Source organism: Camelus ferus, chromosome 11 (genome assembly GCF_009834535.1).
Source record: "Camelus ferus isolate YT-003-E chromosome 11, BCGSAC_Cfer_1.0, whole genome shotgun sequence".
NCBI lineage: Eukaryota > Metazoa > Chordata > Mammalia > Artiodactyla > Camelidae > Camelus > Camelus ferus.
The window spans coordinates 65,838,805-65,856,887 of record NC_045706.1 but is presented as its reverse complement, the minus strand read 5'-3'; the positions used below and the strand labels follow the sequence as shown (position 1 = coordinate 65,856,887).

Below are 18,083 nucleotides of genomic sequence, written 5' to 3'. Positions count from 1 at the left end.
TGACATTCACTAAAGTGACTGATTGCACCAACATAGGGCATGCCAAGTCCATTCCACACATCTCCTCGGCATCAACTCTACCCAGCTGGGGACAGGAGAAGAAAGCTGGAGCCAGAAAGCCCCAGATTGCAGAAATAGGACAGTGCCTTGGCTAAGTGCATGGGCATCAAGGTCAAAAAGAATCTCTCTGAGCTTCATGCTCTTCACTTGTAAAATGCGGCAACAATCCTACCTCAGAGAGCTATAGAATGGCTTAAATAAAATAAAACATGCAAAGATACTTGCAGATCAACATCAAAAAAAGTCACTATATCCCCCAAACCACTTCTGTTCGACTTTGGAAGGAATGAAACAGTCTTTACACTCAATTTGCTTTTTAACTAGGCTCATCACAGCTAGTGTTGCAGTGGTAGGGTGAAGGAAGGGCCTCAAGGAATCAGGGAGACACCATCTGTTTTGGGCGTTTCAGCAATGTAAACCCATCCACAGCCCTCGGACAGACGAGTGCCAACCAAGCTGAGGGAGCACCCAAACCCTTCATTCTTGGGGCTGCATCAAACACCATAACACTTGGATTCACCTAACATGTTGAAAATGGGCCAGAGGTTGGGTTGTGCATGAGGCGCATGGCCAAAACAAGTAAGAGGAGTTGGGAATGGTTAAAGGTTTACAGACAATGTTTTGGGGTAGAAACCTGGTCTCAAAGGTTCTCAAATCAGGGGGCCAATGACCAGGGCAGGCAAAGACAGGAGGTCCTGCACAGATCCCTATGAAAGAACACTGGCCTCCAGAAAGTCTAAAGCCAAATGGATCAGCACCTTGGACAGAGGCAGCCAAGTGTAAGGCAGCTCAGAGAGGCTTTAATTGCCCCCACCTTAAGATCAGACTCAGCAAACAGAGCAGGTTGCTGCCAGCTTCTCCCCTGCACCATGATCCTTCTTAGAGCAATCCCAGCTGTTTCTACTGCTGAGCCCACACGCATCCTCAGAATCCTTTCCAACACAGCATTCAAGGCTTGACAAATTGCCTGCAGTGTCTACCAAAGAAAAGCCATTGGTCATCCTGTGTCTTTATAGAATCACTAATAAAGGCCAGTCTTGTTGAAAACTAACTTCAACCCCATGAAGGTAGCAAGGTCTCCATGTTAGAAAAGAAAAGCATAACTTTTGGTTTGATTGGAGGTTCTGGTGGGAGAGGAGAGGAGAGGGGCAGGGGAGAGTATCAACAGAATGAAACATCTGTTTCCTAGCTCACCTTCCTGACCTCAGAGGTAAAGACTATGCAGTGCCCTTGTATATCTCCATTTTCTTGTACAAAAACTTGTTTGAAAAGTCTATGTCCTCATAAATGAATTGGTTCATTCACACAGTGACAATTTCTTAGGGCCTACTCTGTGTTGGCCACCATGCTCAGCAGCAGGGACGCAGCAGGGACACAGCAGTGAACAGCCCATGGCCTGCTCTCCTGGAGCTCACAGTCTGAGTAGGAGTAAGTGTCCATCAAGGATCAGCCCTTGGAGTGTGTCGGAACAAGCTGAGAGCAGGCTGAGGGAAGGAGATGCGTGTCTATGAGAGCATGTAACCAAGGAACCAGCTTCGTGGGAGAGGGAGGAGTCTGCAGACAAGTGGAGATCAGGGTGTCCTTCCTGGGGGACTGGATCTTAGAGCCAAGGGGAGAAAGCAATGTAATAAGAAGAAAACAGTGAGTCTAAGCAAGTGCCATCAGGCGTCATTCAGTCTGCAAGAATAACAGGAGCCCAGATGGGGTGGGCAGGCTGTAAGCTGATACCTGCCTCCTGTGGCTGAGGTTCCCCTCAAAGCCACCTCAAGGCCTTAGGAGGAGCCAAGGCTTGAAGAGTTTCTATACATCAGAGAAGAAGGGCAGCAAAAGAGCCAGGAGAAGAGAGGTGGGAAGGGCCTGCAGACACCGGACCACAGCACCCCTCCAGCGCTGGCAGTGTCTACACCTCCCCAAGGGACCCAGCCTCAGAGCACCCACAAAGTCAGGGTTGAGCCCATGGGGTTCTCAGGGGCAGGTTGGGCCCCTGAGAGATGCTGTGAGACAATCTCCAACTCCTCCCCAGGGCCAGGGGTTGGATGGGGGTGGGAGAGAGAGGCCAGGTCCTGGACAGAGTCCAGTTCAGTTGCCCAGAGCCTCCAGCCTCCCTTGTCCCCATCACCACCTCGTCTTTATTTGAGCACAGTGACTGTTTGCTCTTTCAGTGCCTCCTGGAAGACTCCAAACAGCATATTTGCTCGAGAGCTGAGGACAGCCTTCCCACCTTAGGGACGCAGAGTGTTTAGGCAAATGCAAACATATGCTGGTTTCTCCTCTTTGTCGCATTCTTGGCAAAGGAATTCTTTCTCCAAGAGAGAAAAACAGGACTTTCGAGAGTCCACCCCATGCTATCCTGGCCCCAGCTATGTGGCTGCTGACTCTCCCCAGTCCTGCACACCCTTTAAAGACATGTAATATGGGTAGCTGTGGCTATAAAAGGGTAGCATGGGGATCCTTGTGAGGGACCTGCTCTGCATCTGACTGTGGTGGTGATGAATCCACATGTGACAAACTACGCGGAAGTGAATACACACACCCAAGTGCATGAAAGCTGGTGAACGTGAACACAGCCTATGGACAAGGTCAATCCTGCTTAGGACATGGAATGACAGTTAGGCAAGGTGTTGGGGCAACAGGATATCTGCATTACTTCTCATAATTGCATGTGAATCTCAATTATCTCATAACATGGAAACTGTTTTATTTTGGGACCAGAATTGATCTGTTTTCACAGAGCAACCGTAAGAAAACCTGAAGCAATTCCTTCAAAGTCCATTTTTCTGGTTTCCTAACAAGCAAATTATGATTTTATTTTTTCATGTGGGAAGTCTTCAGAGAAGCCATGTCTAGCCATGCCCAGTGTCCCTAGACCCGCACAACCCCAGCCTGGCTCCATGACATTCAGGGTGTCCCTCCCCCTGACCTTTGCCCCAGCCTGAGACTCTGAAACTGAGAGCAGCTCAGGGCAGAGGTAGGCAAGGAGGTGGGAAGGCCAGGAGGGCATCCATTGAGAGGGGCACTCTTTGCAGAGGAGGCTTCTGGGAGGACCCATGCTGGCCAGCCTCCACCGCTGCCTAGGTGCAGCCCTTCGGATCCCTGCCAGCAGTTTATTAATATTTTATTGAAAACTCTTAAGATGATTCAAACTTCAGCTGACATGATAAGGAGTTGTTGCTAGGCAACTTTAGTGCCTGTCTACAGATCTGGTTTCAGAGCTCTTCCCCCACTCAACGAAACTCAAGGCTGGGCCCTACCACTCAGAGGCCCACTCAGCTCAGACCACCAACTGCCGTCCACACCCAGCCCCCTCCATAAACACTCAGCTGCCAAGGGTGATGATCCAGCTCATACGTCTCCCAGTGCCCGGCTGTGCCCCCACTGGAGCCCCAGAGCAGCTCGTGGCCCCAACTCACCATACTCGCTATCGTAGAACATGACGAACTTCTGCCAGCGCAGCTCTGTCACCAGCCTGAGCATGACATCGTTGAGGCGCACGGGCGGTCTGGAGGCCAGTGTGTAGGCCTCGCCATCTGGGCTGGGGTTCAGGTGGCAGGCGGTACACGGAGACCCCCCTGGGTTGTGCTGGACGAAGAGGTGTGGGATGTGTATTGCATCTGTGAGGGACTGCAGGGCGTTGGTGGACACACAGCCAGTGGATGTGACCAAGGCCAAAATCCCCTGGGTCATGAGGTCACAGGCTGGAAAGAGAGGAGAGAGAGAGGGAGGGGGTCAGCATGGGGACGATGCTGCCCTGGCTTCAATTTGTGCAGCTCATGCCAAGCAGCTCATGTCCAGGGTCCCAGGAAACGCTGCCTCCCTCCGGGGCCCAAGAACCCATGGGGGGCCAGGCCAGAGGCTCTCACAGGCACAGTCTCACTGATGCCCTTCGTGATCTTGCCAGCTAGATGTCCTTGTGTCCATTCAACAGATGGGAAAACAGAAGTCAAGAGAGGTAGAAATCACCTGTCCTAGGCTACTCAAGCAGGAAGAGTAGAACAGAGATCCAAGCCATGTTTGCTTGAGACACCCATCAGGGCTACTGAATTAGCATCCTGTTTCCCACCTGGGCTGTGAGCCCCTTAAGAGGTGTGAACTCATTTTGTTGATCCATGTATCCCCCAAGGCCAAGCCACAGGCCAAGAATGTTCTGTGTGCTCTACAGCTGTAGGTTGAACTAAACTGATCGGGGCTGAAGGGAATGAATTACTGTGGAAAGTCAGGGAGACACCCCCGAGGACCCAAAGTGTAGGCAAAAATAAAACAGAAATCCTAGGTTTCCTGGCCAAGTCCACTTGATTCACATGATAAAAATACTGGGTCAAACCCTTGATGAAGCGTTTGGTTGCAGAAGCCTAGGATTATTCAAAAGCCACTTGACAATAACAAAGGAAGATGCTCCCACAGCTGGGGCGGTAACCGCAGGTAGAGAGAAGGAACACGACCAGGAGCCAGCAGGTTTCCAGGGTGGCTGCACTCAGGGCTCGCCTTTTGAAGTCATCCAGTAACTGTGAGTTCCAGTAACCCCTTTTTAGCCACACACTTCATGCCTTTTTTGAGACATCAGACCAATTAATAGAAAGATATACCTCCCAACACTGCAACCCACTGCACCAGTTTTGAAGCAAACATTTATTAATGATGCTTTATGTGATGGCAGGAATGTGGGAAAGCAGATGCAGTTTCAAAACTCAGCCTGTGAATGTCCGCAGGCCATCTGCTGCCGACGGCAGACTTCTGAACAACTTTGATAATGCGGTTCTTTCGGCTGAGAGCGCTTGGGTTTATGTAATGCCTCAGACAAGGCTGGGAGAAGGAGCCGAAGAGCAGGGGCAGCAACCCGAAGGAGCAAGGTGGTGTGAGGCTGGGCAGATGTGGGCAGAGGCAGACACCTCCAGCTCGCAAACCCCGAAGGCCAGCTGCCCCCCACGCAAGGACCTTCACCTTGAACACTCTTGAGCTTCAGCAGGAGGATAATTCAAATGCCCACAGTTCTCCCTGCTGAATCCTCAGCCTCCAAACACAAGGCAGGGGAAGGGGGCGGTTAAACAACAGGTTTTCTGAAGTCTCTCTCTCTTTTAAATTTTTTATTTTATTTTATTTTATTTTATTACTGAAGTATACTATTTACAATGTTGGGTAGTTTCAGGTGTACAGCAAAGTGATTCAGTTATATATAAAATATAATTATATATGTATTCTTTTATATATATAATATAATTATATATGTTTTCTTTTATATATATTCTTTTTCAGATTCTTTTCCAGTCTAGGTTATTATAAGATACTGAATATAGTCCCCTGTGGTATACAGTAGGCCTTTTGCTGTTTACTTATTTTATATAAAGTAATGTGTATATGTTAATCCCAAACTCCTAATTTATCCCTTCCCATCTTTTCCCCTTTGGCAGCCATAGTTTGTTTTCTACATCTATGAGTCTGTTTCTGGCCTGTCTTGAAAATCACGCAGCCACCCAAAATGCTCTGGCCCCTCCTATTCAGGCTCCACATGGCCAAGTTCACTCCTGAACTGAAATCCAGTCGTGTCATGCTCCTGTTTAAAGCCCTCTGGTGGCTTCCAAGGGCCTTGGGCATAGAGTCAAACTCCTTAGGGCAGTCTTGCAGGCCCCCTGATGCCTGCAGCCCTCACACAGCCCTGCCCTCTTCGTTCCAGCCAACTGCCCACCTTTCGGCCCCTCGAACCCGTCACGTTTCCCATGGCCTCCTGTAGCTTCATATCCACTCTTGCTTGAAGACTCAGACTCTGCACCCCCAGGCTGGCTTAGGACCCTTTGTCACATGCTTCAGTTGCATCCCATAGTTCCCCCATCACCACACTGTGCACTGTCTGTGTAACTGTCTCTCCCACTGGACCTCAGGCTCCAGGGGGACAAGGGGACACGCCCATTCTGCTCCCCATCCTTTTCCAGACACACCATATGCCTGGCACACAGCAGTCCAGCAAGACGGGAAAATCACTTTGGACATCTATGCAAACTGTGAATATGGCTTGAGATCCAAAAACATTCAGAGGATACTTACTCAGAGTCTTGATATATTGCTAACGATCTAAAAGATGCAGAGAGGTGAGAAATATAAAAGGGTTCCATTTGCTTTAAAGCACATGCAGCCTCTAGAACTATGTCTGAAGATACTACAGTAACATGGGAAAGTACTTGTCATAAAAGTTATGTGCAAGTCATACAAAACTGTGCGTATTTTACGATATCAATGAAATCAAACTTAACATGCATGAAAGACCAGGAAGAAATACTGCAAAATGTTAAAGGTAGCTGCATTTTTCCTTCTTTTCTACATTTTGCTAAAAATTTCATGTTGTAAACAGGTCATTCTTTTTTACAAAAGGAAAATAGTCTTCTGGGCAAGTATGAAGCTATGTAGGAGGACAGACTATTTTGTGAGACTTTTCTCTGTGCCAAACACTCTGGCAGGTACTCTATATATGAATTCCCATTACTTGCATGACATCCCTGTACAGCAGGCATCGCTGTGTCTATTTCCCAGATAACACGATGTGAGGCTGCACAACAGATAAGGGCTGGACTGAGACGCCTTCCAGTCTAAAAATGCTTCCGAGAGTTGACGAAGGGCAAAACCAGGACACGACATGTTACGCTCACCAGGATTACAACTAGGTAGAAAGCATGCTTTTGAAAAAGGCAAGAGAAAACACTAAAGGCCAAGGTCTGGGATAGCGAATGGATTTTTCTATCTTCTCTTGTGCCTGTTCTCTTTAATGTTAATACATTGCGTTCACGCCTTTAAAAAGTCATCTGATGAAATACAGTGTATAGCACTGGAGTTTAAGGTTGTCCAGGAACTCCAGACCTCAGTCACAGCCCAGGATGCCCGCGAGAGCTCTCATCGCACCAACATTGGGTCCCGGCTCCCTGTGGTCCACCCCACCTGGCTCCCTCCCACCTGACTTCTAAAGGCAAGCTCCATCCCCACTTCATATATGCTGGGTTCTGACATTGCTGAACCTCTCTGGGCCTCAGTTTCCCCATCTGGGCACACATCCCACTGCTGACTATGGATGGACTGGTTTCCTCCCTCTGGGGTATTTCATACATACACTCAGCATCCCGCTAAGCGCAAATCCCTGCACTGAGCACTGGAGAGGCAAAGGGCAGGATGAACACACACCCCAACTGAGGAGCTTAGGATCCACCTAACAGACAGACCCCCACAACTCAGCCTGGGAGGAAGGTAAGAGGAAGCTCTCTGGGACCCAGAAGGGGGTGAACTCATGTAGGGTGAGCATCAGGGGCTCAAAGCAAGAGAAGGATTTAGATCAAGAGAGACGGGGAGGGGGCGGTGCATGTGAGGGGTGCTGTGTGACAAAGACACAGGGGCCGGGCAGCGGGAACACGCTCAGGGAACAGGTGGTTGCCTAACTGGTCTTCCTGCTCCAGCCCCACTGGCACTCAGAGAACCAGCTTCACCGCCTCACCAGGGGCAGCAGAAGGAGCACTAGAACCTCACAGACTGAAGTTCTGACAGCTCCTCTGGCCATCAGCCGTGTCTCCTTCCCAAGCCCCTATTTTCTGTTCATTGAGGATACAAATCTCTACCCAGCAGAGCTATGGGAGCACTGACTTAGAACATGGACCACAAGGGCAAACCTCATGCTGTGTGCAAGAAAGATGCCAAATACATATCAGTCCCCAACCCCTCTCCTTGGGCATCCCTGGCCCCCCATCAAAGTCCCCACCCAAATCATGCCCAGGATCCCAAGAAACATCAGTCACAACAGAGAGCGGCCTCATTCCTGTTGCTGACCAGCCCTCCCCATGGAGGTGGGCACCCTGCCCCGCCCCTGGTATGGCCACCTGAGGCACCACGGAAGCTCCTCAAGGCTCCAACCTCCTCCGTGAACAGGGTGGGTTATTAAGGCTGGAAGCCTCTCCCAGGCCCTGATGGAGAGGCCTGATGCAAATCAATTTCTAATCCACCGTGAATGACCTGCTAATTGGGGCACTGTTGAAATGATGGTTATTTAGAGGCTCCTAACATAAAAATAAAGATCAAAATACATCAGATCAAAGCCACATCAGCTATTAGCTTAAACAAGGTTTTGTGCGCTCACTCCTAGGACAGGACATCACACAACTCATGCCCTAGTTCTGGAGAGAGACGCAGAACCCCATTGCCGGGGTCCAATGGCCTGGGTCTGTATCAGGGCCCAGCCACGTACGTGCTGTGGACCTTGGGCGAGGGACTGCCCCTCTCTGGGCTTTTGTGTTTTTTCTATCAGATAAAGATGACGGCACCCACTTCACAGAGCTGTAGTGCACATTCTGTGAAAGGCCTTTGTGTGGGAAGAGCCACTCGGCGCCGCCGGGTGCATAGTAGGAATGTAGAAGTCAACCCTGTTGCTCGCCTCTCCAGCTTGGAGGTGTTTTTGCAGCTCACTGGAAGATAGCAGCCTTTGTTATAATTCTTTGCCTACAGTGTCATACAGTCACAAAGCTGATCTCTCTCTCTTGACGATAACAATGCAGGCTTGATGGACTGATAAGAGCTCACCAAGAATGGCTCATCAGCTGGGAAAGTAAGAAGTAGAGATGAAAGCAACAAGCAGCTTCAAGCCCCTTGACCCGAGCCTGGTGGTCGAGAAAAATAATGGCTCCCCAGGACTCAAGAACAGGCTGCCCAGACTCAGGGTTGAGCCCAGACAAGAGGATCCAGGGGGCTCGGCCAGCTTTCTCAGACAGCCCCACAATCACCTCCCTGCCAGCTTCTCCTGAGATGTCAGCGTCCTGCTGGTCGAGGATGCTGCAGACACACGACTCTCAGGGGTGGATGTGCCAGGCCTAGCACTGGCCCCATCACAGGACAAACGAGGTCTCCCTAATTCTCACCCAGGTGAGCTTTCTGATCCCCTGGTAAGAAAACTGAAGCACAGAGAGGGCTGACCGTCTGGCTAGGGCCACACAACCAGAGAATGAATAGCAATGAGAGCATCAGAACCAGACACCAGGTACCTCTATAGCCAGTCCCAGAAAGTGATGGTGGCCAGCAGAGGACAGAGCCTGGAATTCCATGGCTGACTCTACCCAGCCCTTCCCTGGTAGAAACTCCTGGGGCAGATCCACCGCCTAATGCCAGCCCCACAGAAGGAACCAGAGGGCACGAACAAGGCCTCCCTCTGCTAAAGGCAAATCCTTGGCTTGTCAAGTCATTCAGTGCCCACAGGTGGGCTCTGGAGATAACAGAGGCGCTCCCAGACATTGAGGTCACCCGGGGACCACTACTGATCCATCTTCTCCATGTCCATGGGCATTCCTGGAAAATCTTCAGGCCAAGACTGGGGGAAGCCACACCCCCAGAAGGCTTGTGCTGGAAGAGACGCACAATTCCTGGTGCCACCACCTGCTGATGATGCTGGCCGCGGCCACCCCAGCCCTGCCCTCCACCGCTTGCCCTGAATGCATCGTGCCCCGAGCACATCCACATCTGCCCCTCCTGAAAGAGCCGACAGGGCCCCGGATTACCCCTGCGGCCCCTGCTCCGCCGAGGCCACAAACCCTCTCAGCCTCATGTGCTGACTGGCCTCCGGGGAACCCCTTAAAGAGTGACAGGACTTTTCCAGATGGACAAGGCAAGAAAGGGCCCTCAGCCTGGGGAAAAGCAGCCTGGTAGAGGTGCCCACACATCAGAGAAGCACACTGGCAAGGCCCTGCTGATTTCAGCAGGTGGCAAGCAGAAGAGAGAGCCAGGCTCTGGGCAGCCCCGGGCTCAGCTCTGTCCTTCCAGAAAGAATCATCTCTCTCTGCGGGGGCCCAGCAGGCCAGCCCCAGGCCTTCCAGCACCTCTGCCTGCCCTACAACTCAGGCTCCGGGTACCACCACCTCACTAGCTACTCCAATAATCTTAACACCCGGGAGCGCTCACCCTCTCCTGAGCCACCCTCATTATCTGGGCCCTTCCTTTCCTCCTTTAAGCTGGCACCGGCTTTATTAATATTTGAATTCTAATGGTGAATCCTTTAAATTAAGGTAGCATTTATAAATACTTTACAGTCAATGAATAATTGACTAAATTTAGTATTTCCATAACTCATAGTAAATTATTGATCTATGGAGAATAAATATTTTTCATGTTTTATTAAGACATTTAAGAGGTAAACAAAACCAGGAAGTGGGGGGAGACGGGTGGCAGTGCCACACAAAGGCACGTGCGAGTGCTCGGGCCCTGCAGGGCCTTGAGCCCCATGCCCCTCACCATCAAAAGGCCCCCAGTGGGGAGGGTCGCCAAGACTCTGCCTCCCTCCTGAGCACAGGACAGACTTGACAAGCATCCTGTCCTTCAGACCTTTTGCTTAAATGGCTCTCCCGCCAGCACCCTCCTGCCTTCACTCCCGACTCCCTGCTCAGTTTGGTTTCTGTCCATCCGTCATTACAGTCACTGTGTTGCAAATTCCCTTGCTCCTCTCTCTCCTTAAGCAGCACGCCTGGTGAGCTCCAAACCCGAGGTCAACTTACCCACCTACTCTTCCATGTCTGTGAGCAAACAGTAGAGAGTCAGAGAGACCCACGCACCCAGCAACGAGGGGACCCTTGAGAGCTGTGTCAGCTACTTCGGCAGGGCTCGCCGCCTCACCACCTTCACTTGCGCCCTCTCCGTCACCCCCCGTGCCCGTTCTCCTCCAACCTTCCAGGCTTCTCCCCCAAGTCCAACTCATGACCTTGCTCACGCTTCATGGATAAAAACAGAAGCCACCATCACAGAGAACTCACTCCACTTCTTCCCACCAGATCTATACGACTGCCTGCTTTTGTCCTGAAAGTTGAGGTAGAAAGCTTCTCCCATCTTAGGTTGGCCCCTGCTTATCAGCTTTGGTTGCTCCCACCTCCTGCCTTCCCTGAGACCCAGATCCAGACCCAGGCCCATCACGATGTCCTCTCTCTATGGCATCATCAACCTTCCTTGTATATTTAACTCATCTCTTCAAAATTACGCCCCAGTCCTGTTGATGGTTCCTGCTATTGGTCCAGCCCACCGCCTGCCCTGGGCTCCTGACCCCCAGCCAGGGGGTCTCCCATGGTGAGTACATTGGCAGCTCAAACTTGGTGTGTCAACACCGAGCTCCCTGGGGTGTGATCCTGTCCCTTCTGGTCTGCCAGTCCAATAAAGGGGCACCCCCACCCACCCCCTTATTCTTGACTCTTCTCTCTCCCTGACCCGCTCTCTGCACCCAAGCCATCACCAAGTCCTGGGTGTTTTAGCTCCAAGACATATCTTGGATGTGTCAACTTGCCTCCATCTCCACTGCCATTACCTTGGTCTGAACCACCATCATCTCCCCGCTGAGCCCCCACAAACCCAACCTCCCCTGGATCCATGTGCCACCCATTCTGCACACTGTGGTGGAAGAGCCTTCATGAAACACCAGACTGTGCTGTCCCTGATTAAAACTGCATTAGCTTCCCATTGTCCTTAAAATAAAGCCCACACCCCCATCAGGTCCCCACATAATCCACACCCATGCTCTGAGTTCCCAGTCACCATCCTCTGTGCAGCAACTCAGATACCCAAGCTCCTGCCCACTTGTGGGTCTCCTCACACACTGTCCCCCTGCCTGCAGCGCTCCTCCCACTTCCCACTGCTGTCTGGCTATCTCTCCTCATTCTGTATTTCTTGTGGGTAACTGTGACTTCCTCAAAAGAACTTCCCCAGTCTTCCCTCATGGTACTTGGCCTGCAGACCACCCACTGATGTTTGCAATTGTGGGCTGTTCTGTGTGGCCGCTGCCAGTTGGCTCATTCTCTGAACCACGAGCCCATAAGCAGAAGCACCTGTGTACTGCTCACCCTTCCAGCTGCTGGCCCAGCACCCGGCACAGCCTAGCAGAGCAACAAACTAATACTCGTAATGACTCCACAAGACAAGCACTGTTGGTGTCCATAGTTCATTGGTGAACAGAGTTTTCAAATTTGCTAAGGTTTCCAGATGCTCACATCTTCCACACAGTGAAGCCATATCCCACAATTTGGAGAAGGGGAGTTTCTTAAAGCCAACCCTCCACTCTAAGGTGGCTTTCACCAACAGCTTAGAGGGTGCCAAGAGGGACAGTGGAGGGGAAAGTTGGCTGGACCAGAGGCCTGGCCTTGGCAGCACTGCCTGGGTGGGAATCTCTTCTGGAGCACTTCCAGGCTCACCCCTCTGGCCTCAGGGTCAGCCCTGCCCCAGGAGAGTGGATGGAAGCGAGGCCAAAGGGTCACATTGGAGTTTGGACTGTAGCCCGGGGCAGATGGACAGCTAGTGTGGGTAGGATGCATGGTGCCAATCAGGAGGGTGGGGAAGGGCTGGCAGCACCATGCCAATCTCTGGGGCCTCATCCTTATGCCAATTAATGAATCAAAACTGATTCCCTGCTTCCAAAGACTGGAAACACAGGGAACACTGGGTGGGATCATGCTGGCTTATTTATAGCTCTCTGGCTCCTCGTTAATGACTTTTACTGCTCCGCCAATGGAACGCAGTCTCCCCGGCCGGGTTTCACCGGAAGCCTACACTATGGAAGTTAAATCAGGACAGGACGAATCCTGGGAGATGTGGAGAACCTCGAAAGCAGCCAAGCACCAGGGGCCTCCTGCAGCATCTCTGCCCGGAGCCCAGGCGTCTCTTCCTGGGCTCCCCTGACCCTGCACCTGTGTTTCACTTACTCATTCCTTCACCCCAAAATCCCCTGATCATCGCTGTATCAGGTCCTGTGCCTGGAGATACAGAAAGCCATGAAACTCAGCCCCTTTCTTGGGATCTTTGGAATTCAGTATGAAGTCAAATCATACACACTCAACACAAGTGTTCCAGGATCCTGCAGGAAAAAGAATGATGATTTTTGCCTACCAAAGGGATGTCAAGGAAAGTTCCATCAAGAAAGAGGCATTTGGGATGGGTCTTGGGGGATGAGTAGGAGTTTGAAAGGCATAGTAGGGACCAGGTGCTATGTGGAGTCCAAATGACTGTTCCTGAACCCCACGGCCTCTCTGAGAAGTGGGTTCTGCTACCCCATCCTAGTCAGGAGGCACAGAAGCAGAGAGATGAGATTAAGATGTTGCCTGAAGTCACTGAGGAACCTGGGTTGAAACCCTGAGCTGCCCTGAATTTGAAGCACACGAGCCCAGGAGGCAGGCAAGCCCACTGTTATAGCTGTGTGCCCTCAGGCAAGTCACTCCACCTTGCTGAGCCTCAATCACTCACCTGTAAATGGGCTAATAACAGTCCCCTACCTCTCGGGCTCTCACAAACCAGGGGCCACACTTGGATGTACTTAGATGTGCCAGACCACGGAGCCTGACCACAGCCTTCTCAACATCCCTGGGCTGCTCAAAGCCAGCTCCACTGTCTGCCTCTCCCCTCCCTCCACCTGCACTGGCCTCCTGAAAGCCAAGGCCATCCAGACAGCAGGCCCAGGCTGGCCTGGGCACTCCTTCCAGGGCCCAGGGCCCTCTCAGATGGGGAACTGAGGCTCGGTGAAGCTTCTGGTTCTTCCTTCCCATCCCAACCTCTGTCTGACTTTGTCTGGCTCTCTCTGGCTCGCTCTCTCTCTCTTATTCTTCCTGCTATTGCCTCCTAATCTCTAAGTCTCAGCTCTTCCAGAGTGTGTGCGTGTGTGTGTGTGTATATATGTGTGTGTTTGTGTATATATGTGTGTATCTCACTCACTCCCCCACCAGCCTATGCCCTCTCTTCCTGGTAGGACTGACTGCCACAAAGGGACAGAGCCCCGTGTCTCAGCCTTGGCACCCAGTCTCCATCCTGGGTTTGGAAGCTGACCCACGGATGCCCGCCTGCAAGGCCTTCAGCTCTCCGGGCCTTCCAACCCCGGGGGTTAGTGTAGCAGAAGCAAGCATCACCTCTCAGCCAGTGCCCCTTCTTGGAAAAACTGGAAGCCGCAGAAGCTTCCCCACCCTACAAAGCTCCGGCTCCAAGACCTCGCACTAATCTGGCAGCTTGGCCTGCCAGCAGGCATCTAAAAGGCAACCTCTGGGCTCCAAGATGCAAAGCAGGGGGCCTGGGGGCCAGGCTGTGTCAGGCACAAATCTCTGCACCTGCGTTCTACTAGAAATTCACATCGCTATCCCCTCCTCATGATTCCAGACCCAGATCAAGCACCTCCTCCTCCCCGGAGGCCTTCTTCACCCAGTCAAAACAACAAAGGCCTTCCCCCTGCTGTCTGCCCATTTTGTACATGATTACAGCTCAAATAGTCTCACTGTTCGTTTGTGGGTCTCTGTCACCCTCTGGGAACTGAGCCCTCTAAAGACCTCTCTGTCCCTAGCACTCAGCCTGGGACTGGACACCCAGATCCCTCAGGGGAGGAGGCAACAATAGGACAGTGCTGGACGAGCATGATGCTGGCCCTGGTCCACCGCCATCGCTGGGACAGGCCGAGACAGCTGCTCTTATCAGGCAAGCCTGAGGGCAACAGGCTGTCACCACCCTGTGGGGCTGTCCCTAGGGTGAGCATCTGTAGGGATGCCCGCACACATCTCAGCCCCCCTCCAGCAGCCTCAGGCATGAGTGGATCCAGCTCTCTGTGCCACTCCTGGGCCAGTCTCCTGGTTGGGGCCAGGCCTGAAGCCCTCCCAAAGGGCAGGGTCAGCCCATTCTCCAGGAAGGATATTACTGCTGAACCCCAAGCTTCTGGGCTCTACTGGTACAGAAAATCCCCCTGAGTCCATCTTATCACCCTACCTGATTCCATGACAAGGAGAGCCACGCCCAGCCTCCAGAAGTGAGCCTTGAGCTCTACCTGCCAACTGCAAGATGTCCCTCAAATGCGATGCTTGGGCTGCCGAGCCCTCTTCAGGGGCCACTCCTCCACAGCTCAGTCCCTTCTTTCACTCTGCCCCTCCTAACTGACCGACCCCTTGGCTGCCACCCAGCCCCCAAGTCTTACAGCCAAGCTCAGGATGATCACCAGCAAGGGGCAAGTCCTTCCCGTCTCTGTACACTGCTCCCCCAGCCCTCATCACACGGCCCCTAGGATGACAGCAGGAGGTGGGAAGCTGAGGCAAAGCGGGGGAGAGGCGGTGGCAGATGGAGATGTTACACAACCTGGATCCTGCTGTGTTCATCACATCCTCATCCTGGTCTGGCGTGGGGAAGTCTGCTGTCCACACTTACTGGTCCAAACCCACAGCTGACTGTGAACAGAGCAGTACGGGGAAAGTGGTCCTGCAAATTCCTGATGTGTCTCTTACAAATGAACTTCTGTCCGTCCACCCCACTGATACTCCTCTGGGAGACAGCAGTCTAGAAACCCAAGCCACAATCTGTCCCTTAGCGTCCAGAAAGCTGAGCTGGACACTTGTCAGATGTCAGTGTCTAATTTTTTTTAAGGGGAGGAGGGCAGGGAGAGATGGGTCACAGCACTGGCATTACGCAGAAGACGTGAAAAGAAGCCTCTGGCACAAACTACATCCTGAATCCATTCTAAGATGCTCACTTCTTCCCTTTGGGAAGCATCCTTTCATTCACTGACTTATCAGGCACTTAGCACCCTCCTTCACAGCCTCTTTTAAATTGAAACCTACAAGAGTGCAGAGGACATCCAATGACACACAAAGGAAGGTGGCAAGCCACCATCCAGTCCTCTAGGGGCTAAAACAGAATGAAATGAAGCACTCTTTCCCTTGTGAAGAGACGGGACAGCCCGGGGGTGAGAGGAAAGGTTCTGGCGCTGAAGTGCCTGGACTCGAACCCCTGTTCTGTGTCTCACAGCTACATGGGACTTTGGGCCACCTTAAAAAAGGGACTACGACAGTGATTTCAAATATAATAAATGCATTTAACCAAGCATACAAAACAAAATGAAAACAACAAAACACAGTCCCTCCCTCACAGGACACTAAGGAAAATCAAAGAGTTTGAACTTGGGAAGCACTTCCGCCAGCACCAGTAAATGCAGCTAACTGGTCCTTTAGTGTGTGAGGAGTGAGCTAAGAACAGAGAAGAAAGCCACCCAGCCAGGTTCAAACACAGGGAAACCCAGAGCCAGGCCAGGGGAGCTGGGCCTGGGCTGAGGGTTAGTGCGGGACATGCCCAAAGCCATCCGCTGCCCACGTGTGCATGTGCCCAGCTGGGTGCCAGGTGCAGCCCTGCAGGTGAGGGGCAAGATGGGCCGACACCCAGCCTGGGTGCCTGCCAACGCCTGAGGCTGCCTGGCTCACTCACCCCAAGGCCCTGCTTGCCCTTGAGTTCTAACATCTCATCATCGTCCTAACAACCATCGTGACAACATTCAGCCTTGAAAATTGTAGAGACGGTGCCACTTTTAGAGAATGAGTCCAGAAAAGGCAGCTGCCCCTGCTCCCTGTGGCCACCACCTGAGGGTCCCTCAAGAACAGAAAAGGAGATGGTACGAGTGCTGGCCTGGCCCCTAAAGGCAGCCTTCCTGGCCAGACCAGCCTGCATCCCAAGGAAATACTGGCAAAACCCTCAGGCTATGAGCTGAGGCTTGCGCCGTCCTCGCCATTCAGGCCAGCCTTGCTGATCCCAGCTCAGAGGCCAGCTCACTCCTGAGATCTGCAAGGAAGAGCCTGGCTGGACCCAGGGACACTACCCAGCTCAGCTCCCAGGTGCTCTGGCGCAGACGCAGAGAGAAATCAGAAATCTCCTGCAGCCAGCAGGGATGAGAAGGGATCTTTGCCAGTGATGATGAAAATTTTCACAGTAGCAGATGCTAGGAGAAAATTAAAAAACAATGCAACAAAATTCACAAACCAGAAAGAACTTAAGACAGATGTGATCAGTGGGGCTCAGTTTTCCCACTGGCATATTTCCAGCCACAAGAAGACCCATTGGGAGCCCTACCAAGTAATGAAATTGCTCCCCGGAGTTCATCCCACATCTGAGCACCTACTATGTGGCCAGCTGGGGCCCACCCTGGGATCACAGAGATGATGCAAATGTCATCTAGGAAGGGGACCTGGGCCATGGGCCGGGACAGAGTTCAGGGTCCACAGAGGGACTGTCAGGCAGGAGGAGTGTGGGTATGTGGTCATGTGGCCCAGGATGGCGAGCGCTTCATGAAAGACAGAGCCACTGATGCCAGGGCAAAACACAGATTAAAAGGGGGACCAAGAAAAAGAAGCAACCAGCCTAGTGGCGGGTGAGAACCGAGGCACACACATGAGTTTTGTGGACCTGCCAGGAATGGGCCACTCATGCTTCAAGGGGGAGGGGGACACAAGGCACTGGGTTCACTGTGGAGGTCTTGCCTTCTCCACTGAGGGATCTGCTTTGGTTGGATGCTTTGCTTTGCCCCAGGGAGCCTGGGAGGGTCCTGAGTACTGGCGAGACCTGTTCAGAACCTGACTTTGGAAGAGCAGCCCCAGTGAGGACACAGCAAGAGGACAGGAGGCTCAGTGGCCTCCTTCGGCTCCTCATCCCGGCAGGACCTAGGTCAGAGCCATTGGAGTTCAGGGGACAGATTCGGCTGGAAGCACAGAGTGGGAGGCAAACAGGTGGGCAGACCTAGGAGCCGAGACAGAGCTTTATCAGAGAGGAGCACCCCTCTCCCACACTAGCCCACCCCTCCTCCTTCTCAGGGAGCCGTGCACACTTCCACGCAGTGTATGGGAAGATAATCCCTAAGTCTCAGAGCCTAGGAATGGACGGAGGGAGATGTGAGGAGGTATGGGCACTGGGATGCTGCAGCCCACCCGGTTACGGTCAGATCCATGGTCATCCTGCCCCACCAGCCCTGCCCTGGTCCTCCCAGCACGGCTGCCTCTGCTCTGACAGGGCCACATGGAGACTGGGTATGATGGGACGTAAGGAACACACAAATAGGACAGACACAGCCCATTTCCAAAGACGCCACCTCCAGGTGGCACCCCAACCCCTGCACCTCCATCGTGCTCCAGGGGACCCGACACCCACCAAGGAGGCAGCCAGCTGACATCTTAAGGGCACACAGCCATCCAGAGCACTGGCCACTGTCACACCAACACCCAAGCTCCGTGTCCCCCTCTACCTCCCGTTTCAAAGCA

General features: G+C 52.4%; 1 protein-coding gene across 1 annotated transcript in view; it reads right to left on the bottom strand.

Annotated features, from left to right (window-relative positions):
* Positions 1-3,167: 3,167 nt before the first annotated feature.
* LOC116667322 (glutamate receptor ionotropic, delta-1-like) overlaps positions 3,168-18,083 on the bottom strand; it is a 17,716-nt gene continuing 2,800 nt past the window's right edge. Inside the window, exon 2 of the mRNA XM_032492024.1 lies at positions 3,168-3,755. Within this exon, the coding sequence (XP_032347915.1) occupies positions 3,403-3,755 (353 nt within the window). The 3' untranslated portion in view covers positions 3,168-3,402. The remainder of the gene's footprint in view (positions 3,756-18,083) is intronic.